Raw genomic sequence first — 15480 nt, 5'->3', positions numbered from 1 at the left:
GCTGCAAAATAGAATGAATGTATTCTGGAGATCTTTATCCCATTGCACAAGCTGTGCTCTTCAGTACTTAATTCCAGTATGCAATACTTACATTATTTTGCAGAACAACAGCTTTAACATTTCCACAGGATTTAAATCCTTACACAACCTGAGTAAGATATATCTGAGCTTTCCAGTACCTAAAGGGGCCAACAAGAAAGCTGGAAAGGGATGCTTTACAAGGGCAGGTAGGGACACGACAAGGGGGAATGGCTTTAACCTGTCAGAAGGGAGACTTGGATTAGGTATTAGGAAGAAATTCTTCCCTGTGAAGGTGCTGAGGTGCTGGCACAGGGTGCCCAGAGAAGCTGTGGCTGCCCCATCCCTGGCAGTGTTCAAGCTCAGGTTGGGACACAGGGGCTTGGAGCAACCTGCTCTAGTGGAAGGTGTCCTTGTCCATGGCAGGGGTTGGAACTGGATGAACTGTAAAGTCCCTTCCACCCAAACATTTCTATCATTCTATGACATACAGGGATACGCAGTAGTAATGATGAAACTGTCCCCAGTGCACAGCCAATACAAACCCAAACAGCCCAGGTTCACCTGGCACTTCTGCCCTTTAGGAATATCATCAGATCACACACACTCAAACCTATAGTTTAATAAATAACCTTTCTCTTAACCAAACTGCACCTGACCACACCTTGAACATGGTTCCTGTATCCCAGCCTTTACTCCCAGATCCAGCCTGTGCCAAGCACTTGATTAAAAGCCACATGCCAACAGCTAATAGGAAGGGAACCACCATGGTTGGCATCCAAAATGCGACTGTAGTTTTATGTTACTGTTCTGGGTTGAGGTTTTAGGGAAGGCTGGCTGGGTTTGTTCTGGGCTTTTTTTTTTTTGGGGGGGGGTCATTCTTTGGAGTTTTGGATTTGTTGTTTTATTATTTATCTGCTGCCTATTTTATTATTAGAAGGACTGATCACTTTTCACTACTTTAACGGAGATACAATTTGTACATGTTAACTTCAACAGCCTTTTACATGAATGCCAAACTTTCCTCCGGCTTAATCCTCACATTTGCAGTAGCAAACTGCTCAAGATTATGCATTTTTCTTTTCCTTTAAATAGAACTAAAAATAGATTTTTAGCAAATAAAGTTCTTCAAAAGTTTGCAATGAATTAAAATGTAGATTAGAAAAAAAAAAAAAAAAAAGACCTAAATGTTGTATTTATTACTAAGCATTTGCCAGTAGGAATTTCACAGAGCCACAGATTATGTTTAAAATATTCATTGCATAGCCCAAAAGCTTTAAGTATCTAATGAAAATGCTACAAAACAAAAAATTCCAAAGTTTTCATCACATGGAAAATATCCAGTGTTGTTAGAAGAATAAATATGAAAAGCAAAGCTATAAATGCAGACATACATACTTTGGGGTTTCTATAATTGGAAAATAAGGTGATATCTTTCCATTTGAAATGTTATGTTAAGGCTTATTGAAATGGGAACATTATTCCTAGTTTTTTTACCAAGGAACTAGATTAAACATGACAGTCATTACTTCAGACTGTATTTTCCAATGAGAAAATGCCTTTACTTCAAAGGTGCTGCAAATTAATCAACATGAAACAAGGAAAAAATAAGAGATGCAACTTCGGCTTTTTAAAATAGTCCAGTTCTTGGGTGAAAGTTTAGTTCAATGATAAAATTGTGTGTAGATTATCATAGAATCATAGAGTGGTTTGGGTTGGAAAGGACCTTAAGATCATCCAGTTCCAACCCCCCTGCCATGGGCAGGGACACCTCACACTAAACCACGTCACCCAGGGCTCTGTCCAACGGGGCTTGAACACTGCCAGGGATGGAGCATTCACTACTTCCTTGAGCAAGTGTTATTTAAAGAATTTGGGCATCTTCTATTATACTTAGTAACAATACATACCGTTTCCAATTTGGTTACAATACAGTTATTTAGTGCTTAGCTGACAAATTACAACCAGCACTTCAGTATTAGTGATATCATCCTGGTCAGCTTGTCATTCTTGATTACTCCATCAGGTCTGCTGAGCACAGATGATTTAAGAAAGATGAATAGCTACACAAGGTATATCCCACATACCCCTTGAGAGTGTGGGGGGAACTGCTGAGGTCTAAGAATAGACTGACATTAATGTGACAACTCAGTCTTTCAAAGGAAGAGGAATGGTCAATGCAGCATCCCAGCTGAGTTCCCATATGCTGTGAAAGGACTGGAACATGCTGCACTTGCTTTTCACTATTACTTACCTGTGTCTACCAATATTTGGAAGGAAGATAGGAAGGAAGGAAAGGAAGAAAAAAATTTTTTAGGGTTAAAACTGGGAACCTGAAGTGGAGGCAGTAACATTAACCTATTTGCCTACATAGAATAAGCCACAAATTAAACACAATCCTGTAGATACATAAAAATCTTTTATATGTAATTTTAACAAAGAGCTCTACAATAAATGCATCCCTTCCCTACATCTAAAAAAGAACCCTTTATGCTACAAAACCCCCTTTCTCCCCTTCCCCAAACATTTAATGTCTCAAGCTGGTATTTCAATAGCTTTATGGATGTGGAAAAAGAGTAAAATAGCTTTTTGTTGTAGAGAAATTCTAACAGAAGTCACCCCCGTTTAGTCTGGTACAAATACACTGGAATCAATCAGAATTTCCTAGTGCTCTGCTACCTTGCTTCATTTCTAAGGCCCTCAGGAAGCAATCTTCTAATATCATTTTACCTATCCAGACACACAGGCTGATTCTAAAGATAGAGAGCAAGGCACTGCACGTGAGAGACAGCAAGTAATCCTGCCTTTTAAGCTATTTTAAAAGAGATCGATGGTTTTCTTTTTCTGTATCATTCTTAGAAGCAAGAAACACCTTTATAAAGTAAGGTTATGCAGATTTTTTTCCTCATACTGATTCTGCACACTTGAAGGAAGAAAAAGCAAGCAAAGCAGTGTCTAGGGGCTGAGTAACACCCCATGTATTACAGAACGAAAGAGCCTCAGCAATCAAATGGGACTTTTTGATTAACAACATACTGCTTCTGCCATCACAGCAGTCACTCTGCGTCTCAAAGAAAAAAGGAATGGTGATTTCAAATGCTTAAGGGCAGATTCTCTATTAATGCTTTAGTTCAGATTCAAAATGTGCTTTTGAAGCAACTTCACTGATCATCCCCATTTACAGCTCCTTGGTTTCTATGACAGAGCTGCCTTGGAGCATATTAACTTCATTCCTTTTGGGCAAGATTAAACCAGATGTGCTCAAACTCCTAAATGGCATTCTGTCCACAGGACCAGACATTAGCAAGTATGAAATAAAACTCTCCCAAACACATGTAAAGGTGAATACTAGGTCCTCAACAACACACAGGTGTTTTGTCCTGTGTTCCCTTTACAGCACAACACTTATTAATGTAGATATAGCCTAAACCATGCAAGGAAAAATTCAGCTCTTCCTACAGGACAAATACCTTCCAAGATACAAACCCGTGGTCACCAAACTTCAGCTGCACCAAAGCTATAATAATGCTCTATGCATTTTTGTCAAGACCAAGGGACAGGGATACACTGACTTTGGATCCAACACAGTACAGCTATTAAAGAAGAAGTTCATTTATGAAGCTAACTGCTATTTCCTCATGAAACATAAGCACTGGATTGATAAGGTAGTAAGAAGCACAAAGAACAACTTCTTGAATGTAAATCCAGAAGAGCAGCATACAGAAAGGGTAAGGGCAATGCCTTCTTTAAGCAGCTGAAAAAGAATGTGTTTTCTGCCTTGGCAGGGGGTTTTCTCTGCCATTTGTGCATCAGGGCAGTAACAGGTTACTTCTCACACACAGATTATTTGAGACAGATGTCAAAATAGAGGGGAGGAAAAAAAAGCACCAGCTCAAGCAGGCAAAAAGTCAGTCCAATTCATCCTTTTCTTGGCTATCTCTGCGAAAGGGTGAGGCACAGCAAGTGAATAAAAAAACCCAACACATCAAAAGAAACCCTGTGTTCCTTATTGCAGCTGCACAACCAGGCCATGAACTTGGCATCAATCACAGCCTTTTGCACTGCTGCTCTTCTGGGGTAGTCACGAGAGCTAGATAAGGAATTTATTAACAATAGGCACTATGTCATAGCAGTACAGAGCCAAAGTGATGAGGGTCCCTTGCTCCACTGACATCAACTGGTTTCTGGAGGTCAACACAGCAAAACACATCAGCTAAATACATAGCTCTCCTGCTTACCCACTGCACAAGCAACAGGAAACATGCTGCCTGGTATATTTATCAACTCTAACAACTATAAGTAGATTCATTCTCTATAATTTTGCATTAGATTTGTACCTGCTGCAAGCAACAAGGACAGCTGGACGTTTTCATCCTTAGGAAGCTGTTAGCAGCCTTTTCCAGCTTTAAAGTTAACTTTTCTGGTTCTTTTCAGAAAGCACTGATACAGTGGAAATTCCTCTCCTGACATCTGTCTTACACAAGAATCTTCAGAGAAAAGTTTTTCCTAGTAAGCTATTAGAAACTGCTTATGTAAGGAAATAGGCTGTGAAACCTCCTTCTCCTCCAGGCTTTTTACATGAAATTTTTCTTGGAAAACCATAAGAATTGGTATTTTTGGTGAATATAACAGGAAGGGATTCTATAGGTACACTGTGAACAAAAGACAGACTAGGCACAAAGAGGGCCCTTCTCCAGAAGCTATCAGGAGAACTGGCTACCCTGGATTCGGAGAAGGCTGAGGTTCTGCATGACTTCTTTGCCTCAGTCTTCACTGGCAAGGGCTCTGACCACACCACCCAAGTCTTGGAAGGCAGACACAGGGACTGTGAGAACGAAGACCTTGGACCCACTGTAGGAGAGGAACTGGTTCAAGACCATCTTAAGAACCTGAATGTGCACAAGTCCATGGGTCCTGATGAAATCCATCCGTGGGTCCTGAAGGAGCTGGCAAATAAAGTCGCTAAGCCACTGGCCACCATATTTGAGAAATCATGGCAGTCAGGTGAAGTTCCCGGTGACTGGAAAAAGGGAAATATAACCCCCATTTTCAAGAAGGGGAAAATGGATGACCTGGGGAATTACAGACCAGTCAGTCTCACCTCTGTGCCTGGCAAAATCTTGGAGCAGATTCTCCTGGAAGGCATGCTAAGGCACATGAAAAACAACAAGGTGCTTGGTGACAGCCAGCATGGCTTCACCAAGGGGAAATCCTGCCTGACCAATTTGGTGGCCTTCTGCGATGGGGTTACAGAACTGATGGATGGGGTAGAGCAGCTGACGTCATCTACCTGGACTTGTGTAAAGCTTTCAACACTGTCCCACATGACATTCTTGTCTCTAAATTGGAGAGACATCAATTTGATGAATGGACCACTCGGTGGATAAAGAACTGGCTGGATGGCCGCACACAAAGAGTTGTGGTCAATGGCTCAATGTCCGGCTGGAGACCAGTAACGAGTGGTGTCCCTCAGGGATCGGTGTTGGGACCGGTCTTGTTTAACATCTTCCTCGCTGACATGGACAGTGGGATTGAGTGCGCCCTCAGCAAGTTTGCCGATGACACCAAGCTGTGTGGTTCGGTTGATACGCTGGAGGGAAGGAATGCCATCCAGAGGGACCTTGACACGCTTGTGAGGTGGGCTGATGCCAACCTCATGAAGTTTAACCATGCCAAGTGCAAGGTCCTACACCTGGGTCGGAGCAATCCCAGGCACAGCTACAGGCTGGGCAGAGAAGAGATTCAGAGCAGCCCAAGGAGAAGGACTTGGGGGTGCTGGTCGATGAGAAAATGAACATGAGCCGGCTTCAGTGTGCGCTTGCAGCCCAGAAAGCAACCGTATCCTGGGCTGCATCAAAAGGAGTGTGACCAGCAGGTCGAAGGAGGTGATCCTGCTCCTCTACTCTGCTCTCGTGAGACCTCACTTGGAGTATTGTGTACAGTTCTGGTGTCCTCAACATAAGAAGGACATGGATCTGCTGGAACAAGTATAGAGAAGGGCCACGAGAATGATCAGGGGACTGGAGCACCTCCTGTATGAAGATAGGCTGAGAAAGTTGAGGCTGTTCAGCCTGGAGAAGAGAAGGCTGCGTGGAGACCTCATAGCATCCTTCCAGTACCTGAAGGGGGCCTATAGGGATGCTGGGGAGGGACTCTTCATTAGGGACTGTAGTGGTAGGACAAGGGGTAATGGGTTAAAACTTAAACAGGGGAAGTTTAGATTGGATGTAAGGAGGAAATTCTTTCCTGTTAGGGTGGTGAGGCACTGGAATGGGTTGCCCAGGGAGGTTTTGAATGCTCCATCCTGGCAGTGTTCAAGGCCAGGTTGGACGAGGCCTTGGGTGATATGGTTTAGAGCAAGGTGTCCCTGCCCATGGCAGGGGGGCTGGAACTGGATGATCTTAAGGTCCTTTCCATCCCTAACTATTCTATGATTCTATGAATGTAAAGAATACATTTTTATGCTGGGTTTTAGCTCTGAACTCACACAAGCACTGATACAGAAAACTATGAGCAACAGTTGCCTACATTCTATTAAGAATCCACAGACAGATAATCAACCACTCCGTATGTTCAGGTTTCAGTAGCTGATTCTGTACTTATCTTGATATACATCATAAAAAAAAAATCTGAGACATTCAGAAGCTGAAACCTAATGCTTTAATCCTCAATGGTCATTCTGCCTACACTTCATATTTTCAAGCCCATTCTCTAGTTCTGAATCAGTATGTTTCAGGGAATTCCCTCATTCACAGGCCATATTCCCACCATGGATCCTGATAACAATGTTCAGACTCATGAAGTCTTGGTCCCTCTTTATTGCAAAGAACCATGGCCCAAAAGATTTCCTTTCCTCTAGGGAAAAAGGACCTGTTTTATGATCTCTTCCTGACACACAGCAGATCAAAGATGGGAACACAGGAAAGTCAGGTCTAACCTACCAGAAAAGACAGTGGCTGCATAAGAAGAAATAAACCCCATGTATCTCTGAATTTTCCTACTTATAAACCATCTCATGCAGGACTCCAGCAGGAACAAAGATAACATTCTCCAACACCCCCCTTCCCTAGTGACAAGGGCATATTATCTGCACCTTCCCCCCATCCCATATCTGAACCTTCTTGTAAATAAGATGCTGTATCTTTCCTTCTTACATTCAGTTAAGTAATTCTGCACATAGCAACTTCTCCCAAGCCATTTAATACCGCAGCCTTATCTGCAAGAGCCAGCTTTGGCTTTGTAAGGAAAATAACCAGGTTATATTCACTTAGTTCAAATGTGTCCACTTTAATTTGAAGAGCACTGACTCAATAAGTATGTGTGAATGTAAAAGTGTTTCACAAACACAACTGTGTATATGGATCTGTGTATTATTTCTTTTTATGTATTAACTGCTCATAAGTGCTCTAGATAAAAGAGCATTGTGGAGGTTTTTTAATAAACATTTCCTCTATCAAACAAATGGAACCAAATTGGTGTTTATGCAGGCAAAATTTGTTCACGTAAAGCTCACTTAAGCGGTATTTCTTCTGTAGGTAATGAATTCGCACCTCACTCACTCTATTTCTGCAGCTAAGTGCTCAGATAAGTGCTCCCACCACAGAGACCATTTTACCAGGAGTTCATTTTGCATCTTCCTGCCTTCAACCACACAGCATGGGGACTTGGGCCGCCTCAACGAGTGGGAGTTTGAGCAAGATCAAACACTAAGGAAGAGATCTGTGCTGCACTGCTACTCTGACTGAATTTATCCCCATCTTTTGAAGTAGAGCAGGAACCTTTTCTTTGGGCAAAACAACCTGAAATGTACTTACAGTCCTTCTTGAACGCAACTTCAAATACAAATGCCAGCTTGCAGGCTCTGACAGAAAGACAAGATACTACAAACAAACCTTCCTTTGTACAAAAAACATAGCAACAAATTTCAAGAGCAAAAGCAGATGCTATTCTTGTCCTCTTGAGTCTAGCCCACAAACAGATTAATCCTATTTTGTTGTTTGCTTTTCAAAACAGAGGCAAGGCATGCCGCTTCTCACTCAAGTGGCAGCTGCGCCAAACAGCCCCTGGATTCCATTTCTTTCTATAGATCACAATGTCAACGACTTTCATTTCCTAAGCATATCCACTCTAAACCTTATTCCCTCCCCATAATACAAAAATCTCTTTTCTGTTGAACTAAATCTATGTAAAATGTCAGGAAACAGCACCACACACTGACAACGTGGCAGTAATTAACAAACACTGACTTACATGCCATTTTCACATACCCCTTACACTTCCAAAGATTAAGGTAATATTCTTTTCTATTATGGCCTGAATTACAGCAAGCTAGAAAGAACAGCCAAGAATGGCAGAAAATAATACAAGTTTTTCAGCACTTTTATAGGACAATAATAATAGAGAGGGACCATGTGCTCCGTGTCCTTAATAATTTCCCAGGGAACTGATAGCAAGCTTAGAATTGTCTTTATGCATACTTTAACTCAATTTAAAAACCCCATTATCCAAGACTTAAGCAAGTCAGGTCACGGTAAGGAGTTTACACATACCCATATACATCATGTTACTTAGGAGTAAGATAAAAACCTAAATAACTTAGTTTTAATAAGCTGATGGTAAGACTGAAATGAAACCCAAGGAAATTGCTCATTAAATAACAGACCCCATGCACAGCAACCCCACTAATGAGAGCTTACTTTAATTTTCCAATTATTTTACTTCTGCAACTACAACAGAGCTGGAGAGAAGGATTTCAGATTTCATGCACACACAACCACAGGTATTTCCTTTCAATAGTTCCACCTATAATTACTATGTGATTCTCATACTTAGGTTCTAAAGATGTGACCAGCATGAGCTTTCCTTTGTCACTGAAAAGACCCAAATCACACTGTTTTCATTGCCTGAAAAATGCATATACTTAGAATTAAATGTACTTAATGTTAAGGCAGTATCAGCTGAGTTTTCCATGATCTTGTTGCAGCAATAATATTCCTAGATTTCATGGTACTCTTTGTCACACAATAAAACATCAGGCCCATGGGTGGGCATTCCTCATTGTCCTGCTACTTCCAAAGTAATCTGATCTGCTACATGGCTAACAGCTTTTCTTAGAGAGTTTTTTCCAAATAGGAACAACAAGATGGCATCAGAGCTGATCATCTCACATAATTCTAGGCTACCAGGTTCCTTGAACTGAGGGTAGGCACCACCCTTCTCCAAAAAGGCCAAAACACAGTGACCCTAAGAAGCTTAACAAAGCTCCTCTCCCCCGGCTCTTCATTGGAGAGAGAAGGGCATCGATACCCAAGTAAAGACAAGGAATATACTTCACTAATCTCCCACCCTTTGGTGTCCATTTAGAATACAGATAACTGCTTCAGAGCAATGAGGAGGGGATCAGCTACATGAAAACAGAGACACTGTAGCAGGGGTGGGTTACAAAGGGGAGTACACTGGGCTAGGTACTGAACTCAGTCCAGGACACAGGAATGATCCAGCTGCACAAAGCATCTACAATTGCAATTCTCTCAGCCCTGGTGGTCAGCTGCTCACCACTTTCTGAACTCCATGTGGGATTATCTCCACCTTTGCCAACCGCCCTTTCAAGGGACTAACCAGGCCACTACCTAGGCACCTAAGCTCACACAACCACATACTGATGGTAGAGCAGGTTGTAAGCTAACCCAGCAGTTCACCATAGGGGTTACCCACAGGAGCACTTAACGGGAAGTTTTATCACTTGAAACATATTGTATTTGCATTAACCCATTAGCTTCACAGAGAAAGTGCTGCCAGCAGTATGCACTTCACTAACTAGCAGGGAGTACTCGAGTACATCATGACAGTAACGCCAGTGGTGTCACAATTCTCTGACCACATCACATTCTTAATGATACCTGTCAATATTTTGACGCTGAAATTAAAGAGTAACAGCATAAGCAACAGCACAATAAAACATCTGTTGTCATCATCAGAAATCCTAAGGGAAAATGCACATTTGTTCCCCCAGATACCCAACAAAACCCTGACTTCATACAAGGTCATATTCTCTGAAAAAGCAGGCCACATTTTTTCCCATGGATGACTTAAAATCGAATTTGTATTTAAGTTCACTAACCATTTGCCATTTTCTTCCTATTTACTGTAGATTTCTGCAATATCTGAAAGCACTGTGGTTTTCCAGACTCCCATTGTAAGGAAAATTCAATAGGTTTACTTACGCATTAGGTTGTAAATGTGCTTTTCTGCAACATGTTCCGTAAACAGCTTTATAAGGTCATCTTTTAAGTCTCTGTTAAGCTTGGTTTCTATGTAAAATTTATTCTGGAAAATAAGACAGAAGTTTCCAAGTTTGTTTTTCATAACAGCAAACAAAATACACTTACTTATCCAGAAATAAAAATAGAATTTAAAGCTGCAGAATATTTGACCTGTAAAGCGCTTCCTCAGTGACTGTATTCATACTAAATAGAACATACCTGTACAATAAAAACACCCCCAGGTATTTAAAATTAAGAATGCAGCTGGTACTACTGGTAACAAACCTACTTACAGACAGGGATGCTTCTGCCCCCCCGCCCCATATCTACACATGTATCTCCATACTGATCCAGACTGGGGAGTTTGTAGGAAAAAACACTTCATTTTAGAACTTCAGAAATGCTCTAACTCCAAAATAGGGTTGGACATAATGTTTGCAACAAAACAAAGCATTTTTACCAGTGTCTAAAGGCAACTAAGCCATTAAAATAGGTATGTTACAATTAACAAATCACCACTTCTGTCTGGTTCATTGCTAATCCCAGCGGAAAGCTGGTCAGAATTAATCAGCTGTGGCAATAAGTGATATATACAAAACTGTGCAAAACTGAACTACACTGGCATTTTTAGGATTCAATTATCTCAACCCACTCAGCATTAATAATAAATTCACCTTTTCAACCTTCAAAGGAAATCGTATTCTTGAGTTCCTTGAGGACCTCTATACCTAATGTACTATTTAGTGTTATTCCTCAGTTCCCAGCCTGCAATTAATAGTAAGATTTCTTTGTTACTTTATTCATAGGTGGGTTTGAAATGCTGGGAAAAATGTTTCAGGATAAATCTCCTATCGTCACAACATTAGCATGGAAGTAGAACAACTGAATTCATCTGGACACCACGTGTAAAAGAGTTCAATAGATACTGTAATGGAAAATCAACTTAATAAAAAATAATGTACTGAAGCACTTAACAGATTTACTAGAGGAAGGGATCTCTTAAGGGAGCAAGGTTTTTCCACACTTTAAATCAAGTTGTTCTCCACGAACGCATTTAGCATAACTGGAACAAGCCCTCGGAACACTATTAGAGCAATCCTGAAATTTCTGTTTCTGAAACCCATTTTCTTGGCCATTACAAACTGTACACATAACATAACAAACTGACCGTGCAGAAACCACTTACATTTTCAAGGCAAGTACTCAGCAGCATTTACCTTTAATGAAAACCGAGCCTACTGGAACAAAAGCAATGTGAGGGCTGAATACCTGCCCCTATTGAAGTTCAGGTTTGTTGCAGTAATGGGTAACAATATTCTTAAGCTATTTTTAAAGATATAGTAGCTTCCTACTGACAGTTCCCTCCCTACCAGCAGAGGGGTATTACTCAAAGGCTATTACTCAGTTGTTTTCCCCTCACCTTGACCTGTTCTTTGAGCAGAGGTTGAGAGAAAGACTGTAGTATTTTTGGTCAATGGTGAATTGCCATTGCAAGAGAAATTCACAGCAACTGAAGATACACATCATAGAACCATAGAATAGTTAGGGTTGGAAAGCACCTTCAGATCATCCAGTTCCAACCCTCTGCCACAGGCAGGGATGCCTCACACCAGACCATGTCACCCAAGGCTCTGTCCAACCTGGCCTTCATCTCAGAAACATTAAGCTACACACTATGCTACAGTCTTTCATCAAACCTAGCTTCCTAAACTGTTTCCACCTTGAGCTTCCTGACCACATGCTACCATGTACCTACTGGTGCCAGACACAGGAGTGACCAGAGCATCTCAGCACAGGTCTACTGAGATGAACCAAACCTGACAATACCAAACTACTGATTTTCATGAGCAGTTAGATTAAGGAAAGAGCTTACTCTGGTCCCTTCCCGGACTAGTGACTTTTTTACATGACAAGCAGCTGGCAACAAGTGCAAACTGCGATGCTTCTTTTTGTTCAATTGAAAAACCTATGCCTTAAGTCTCATAACTATAAAAGCAACAAAAATCCCCAGCAGCTTCAAGCAGAAGAGCTACAACAGAGTACTTAACATGGAACAACCACAAAATATTCTTCACGCTTGCTCACTTGGAAGAACCTTTCCAAAAAGACGTTACATTTGCATGATCGAAACATCATCTAACCTAAGTACTTCGCTTCCAATCCACAGGGCTGAAAGGAGATAGCAGAAGAGTTGTCACCTTCCGTTCTTGTTAGTGGAGATGTCACTACATAGACTGTACCAGTATTTAAGTGTGTTAAGTCACCTACAGGTCTAACTGACAGAAGAAGGTAAGCAGGTATCAGTAACCAAGAAAGTCAGAGATGATATAAGCCTTTCTTCCACAAAACACCATATCATGTAAGGCAGATGTTAAAAAACACAGCTGTGTTAATATTAAGAGATCAATAAACACTTGAAAGAGAAAAAACAATATATAAGAACACTCATCCACATGTATATAGTGGTATGGTATATATACACACACACTCACATATATTCGTGTATAAAGACACACATGAAATGCCCTCTAAATAATAAGCAACAAAGTGATAGCACCCAGTAAGAACAGTAGTATTTTAAAGGCAATGAAAACATTCTTAACTATTCTAAAACCACAGTGCTCACAAACATTGGGCTCATTTAAAACCACAAGATCACAGGTTTTCAGCTACATCTCCAAGTATAATTAACAACTGAGAACCTATTAGAAAAATAAGTACATCAGCTAAATGCTGATTTTAATTTTTCCTGAAGTGGAAATATGATTTTTATTCATTCATGTGTGCAGCATGCTGTGATACGCACAATCTGTGAGCATGCAGAATAACCTCATTTAGATTTGCAAAGCAAACACGTAACCACTAGGAATCATTCTTAGGAATAAAGCCCCATGTACTAAACTGCTTCTAGTTTAATTTGCTTTATTTGCAGTTATACCCTGGAGCTTCTGAAGGACCCAGAGCATTCTGAAGGGACAAAAGTGCTCTGGGTCTCCATGCTTTCTTGAGAAGTCCACTGTGTTCAGCCTGGAGAAGAGAAGGCTGCGTGGAGACCTCATAGCAGCCTTCCAGTATCTGAAGGGGGCCTATAGGGATGCTGGGGAGGGACTCTTCATTAGGGACTGTAGTGATAGGACAAGGGGTAATGGGTTAAAACTTAAACAGGGGAAGTTTAAATTGGATATAAGAAAGAAGTTCTTTACTGTTAGGGTGGTGAGGCACTAGAATGGGTTGCCCAGGGAGGTTGTGAATGCTCCATCCCTGGCAGTGTTCAAGGCCAGGTTGGACAGAGCCTTGGGTGATATGGTTTAGTGTGAGGCATCCCTGCCCATGGCAGGGGGGTTGGAGCTTGATGATCTTAAGGTCCTTTCCAAACCTAACTATTCTACGATTCTGGTGTCCTCAACATAAGACCAGAAAAATCCATCACCACATAAAAACATACACCCACTAGTGTGACTAGCAAAAGAAGGAAACAGAAAACTCCCTCAACTGCAAAGTCAGCCCTCCCAACCATCACTCAGGATTTGAAGCACACCTTGGTCACCATATACAACCAGGTTAAGAAAACACCTTTCCTGTATTCCCACCATTCACACACATGAATATGGTTTGGTACCCATCAGGGAAGAAGAACAGTGCACATGTTGACATCAAAACACAGAAATAAGCCTAAGGAAAAATTCTGTGTCTTTTTTGGCCACCAAGGGACAAAAACCATGTTTCAGTTGTACAAAAAAAACCACTTTAGCTTTTCCTCAGCTTCATTCATTTTAAATATTTAAATGCATATTAAAAGTTTTCCTAAGCAGCAGCAGAATGATCCTTTCAGAACTAAGTTTGTCAGTGCAACTCAACAGCCTTGCAAACTCCTAATTACACCAATCACACATCAGTACTGAGAAAGGAAATCCCTGCATCTCTGATAAAGAGCTTAACAACTTAGTCCTCTTCACTTAAAAAGACACTGAAAATAACTATTAAATAACTGCAAAGCTGCAATTTGTACTGTAGGATAATCAGACTTTTACGTCTTGCAATTGTTTTTTAATTATATTTTCCTGTCTGAATAAAGGAAACTGCTGAAAAAAAAACTTGATTAGACCCTAAAATATAAAATTGCAAGAGTAGCTGTACATAAAAGTACTTCCAAACACATACAGAAAAAAAATCTGAACACTTTTCATCCTGACTTATCCAAGTATATTTTCCATATCATGCACAGCACTGATTAATAAATTATTTGAGAGAACAAGTAGGACACTTAATTTGACATCAGCCTTCAAAATCAGCTATATATCTGAGCCAGCTCAGTACTGTATTTGGCAGCAAAAGGGACTAATATGTAAGTCACCAACTTTACTTCAAAGGGGCTTTTAAGAAAGATGGGGACAGGCACTTCAGCAGTGCCTGCTATGATAGGACATGGGGTAATGGTTTTAAGCTGAAAAAGGGTAGTGTTAAACTAGATAAGGAAAATATTCTTTACAATGAGACACTGGCACAGCTGCCCAGAGAAGCAGCAGATGCCCCATCCCTGAAAACATCCGAGGCCCGCCTGGACAGGACTCTGAGCAGCCTGATCGTTGAAGATGTGTCTCCTCATTGCAGGGGAAGTTGGACTAGAGGACCTTTACAGGTCCTTTCCCACCAAAACCAATTATGATAGCTCTCAGGCCTAACTTGAATTAAGTCAGGCCAGGTTGGACAGGGCTTGGAGCAACCTGCTCTAGTGGAAGGTATTCCTGCCCATGGCAGGGGGTTGGAACTGGATGAGCTTTAAGGTCTCTTCCAACCCAAACCATTCACTGATTGTACGAAATGGAAAAGTGTTTGCAGCAACAGAATTTTACTGCTTGAATAAATCACCAGTCATGCTTTAAAGAAGCTTCTCCTTTAAGTCAAGAGAGTACTTTCTCTCTTCTTCATTCTGAAATAAAATATAAAATCCCTATTCATTTTACAGGTCTGTTTATTACTCATTAACTATTTTTACAACTTTTAGATATCAGTTACACTAAAAACGAAAGGATGAGATACAGAGAGTCTTCATTTGAAGATATAAACACCACATCACAACTGTGCACGAAGAAGGGTATAGAAATCCATTCAGCAATTATACCTTGCCTGGTCATGTAAATACAGCTTATAATGATAAAACCTGTCTGATTATGTGTATCATGAACACTGTCTAGATGAT

The 15480-nt window shown here is 40.8% G+C and overlaps 1 protein-coding gene across 2 annotated transcripts in view; it reads right to left on the bottom strand.

Annotated features, from left to right (window-relative positions):
* CACUL1 (CDK2 associated cullin domain 1) overlaps positions 1-15480 on the bottom strand; it is a 52698-nt gene that overhangs the window by 13838 nt on the left and 23380 nt on the right. For both annotated transcript variants that reach the window (XM_061364223.1, XM_061364222.1), the window contains one exon: positions 10242-10344. In XM_061364223.1, the coding sequence (XP_061220207.1) occupies positions 10242-10344 (103 nt within the window). The remainder of the gene's footprint in view (positions 1-10241; positions 10345-15480) is intronic.

Source organism: Neopsephotus bourkii, unplaced genomic scaffold, assembly GCF_033783945.1.
Source record: "Neopsephotus bourkii isolate Nb327-2 ecotype Australia unplaced genomic scaffold, CSIRO-AGI_Nbou_v1 NB_1189, whole genome shotgun sequence".
NCBI lineage: Eukaryota > Metazoa > Chordata > Aves > Psittaciformes > Psittacidae > Neopsephotus > Neopsephotus bourkii.
The sequence above is the reverse complement of the archived record's forward strand: the minus strand, read 5'-3'. Positions and strand labels throughout refer to the sequence as shown.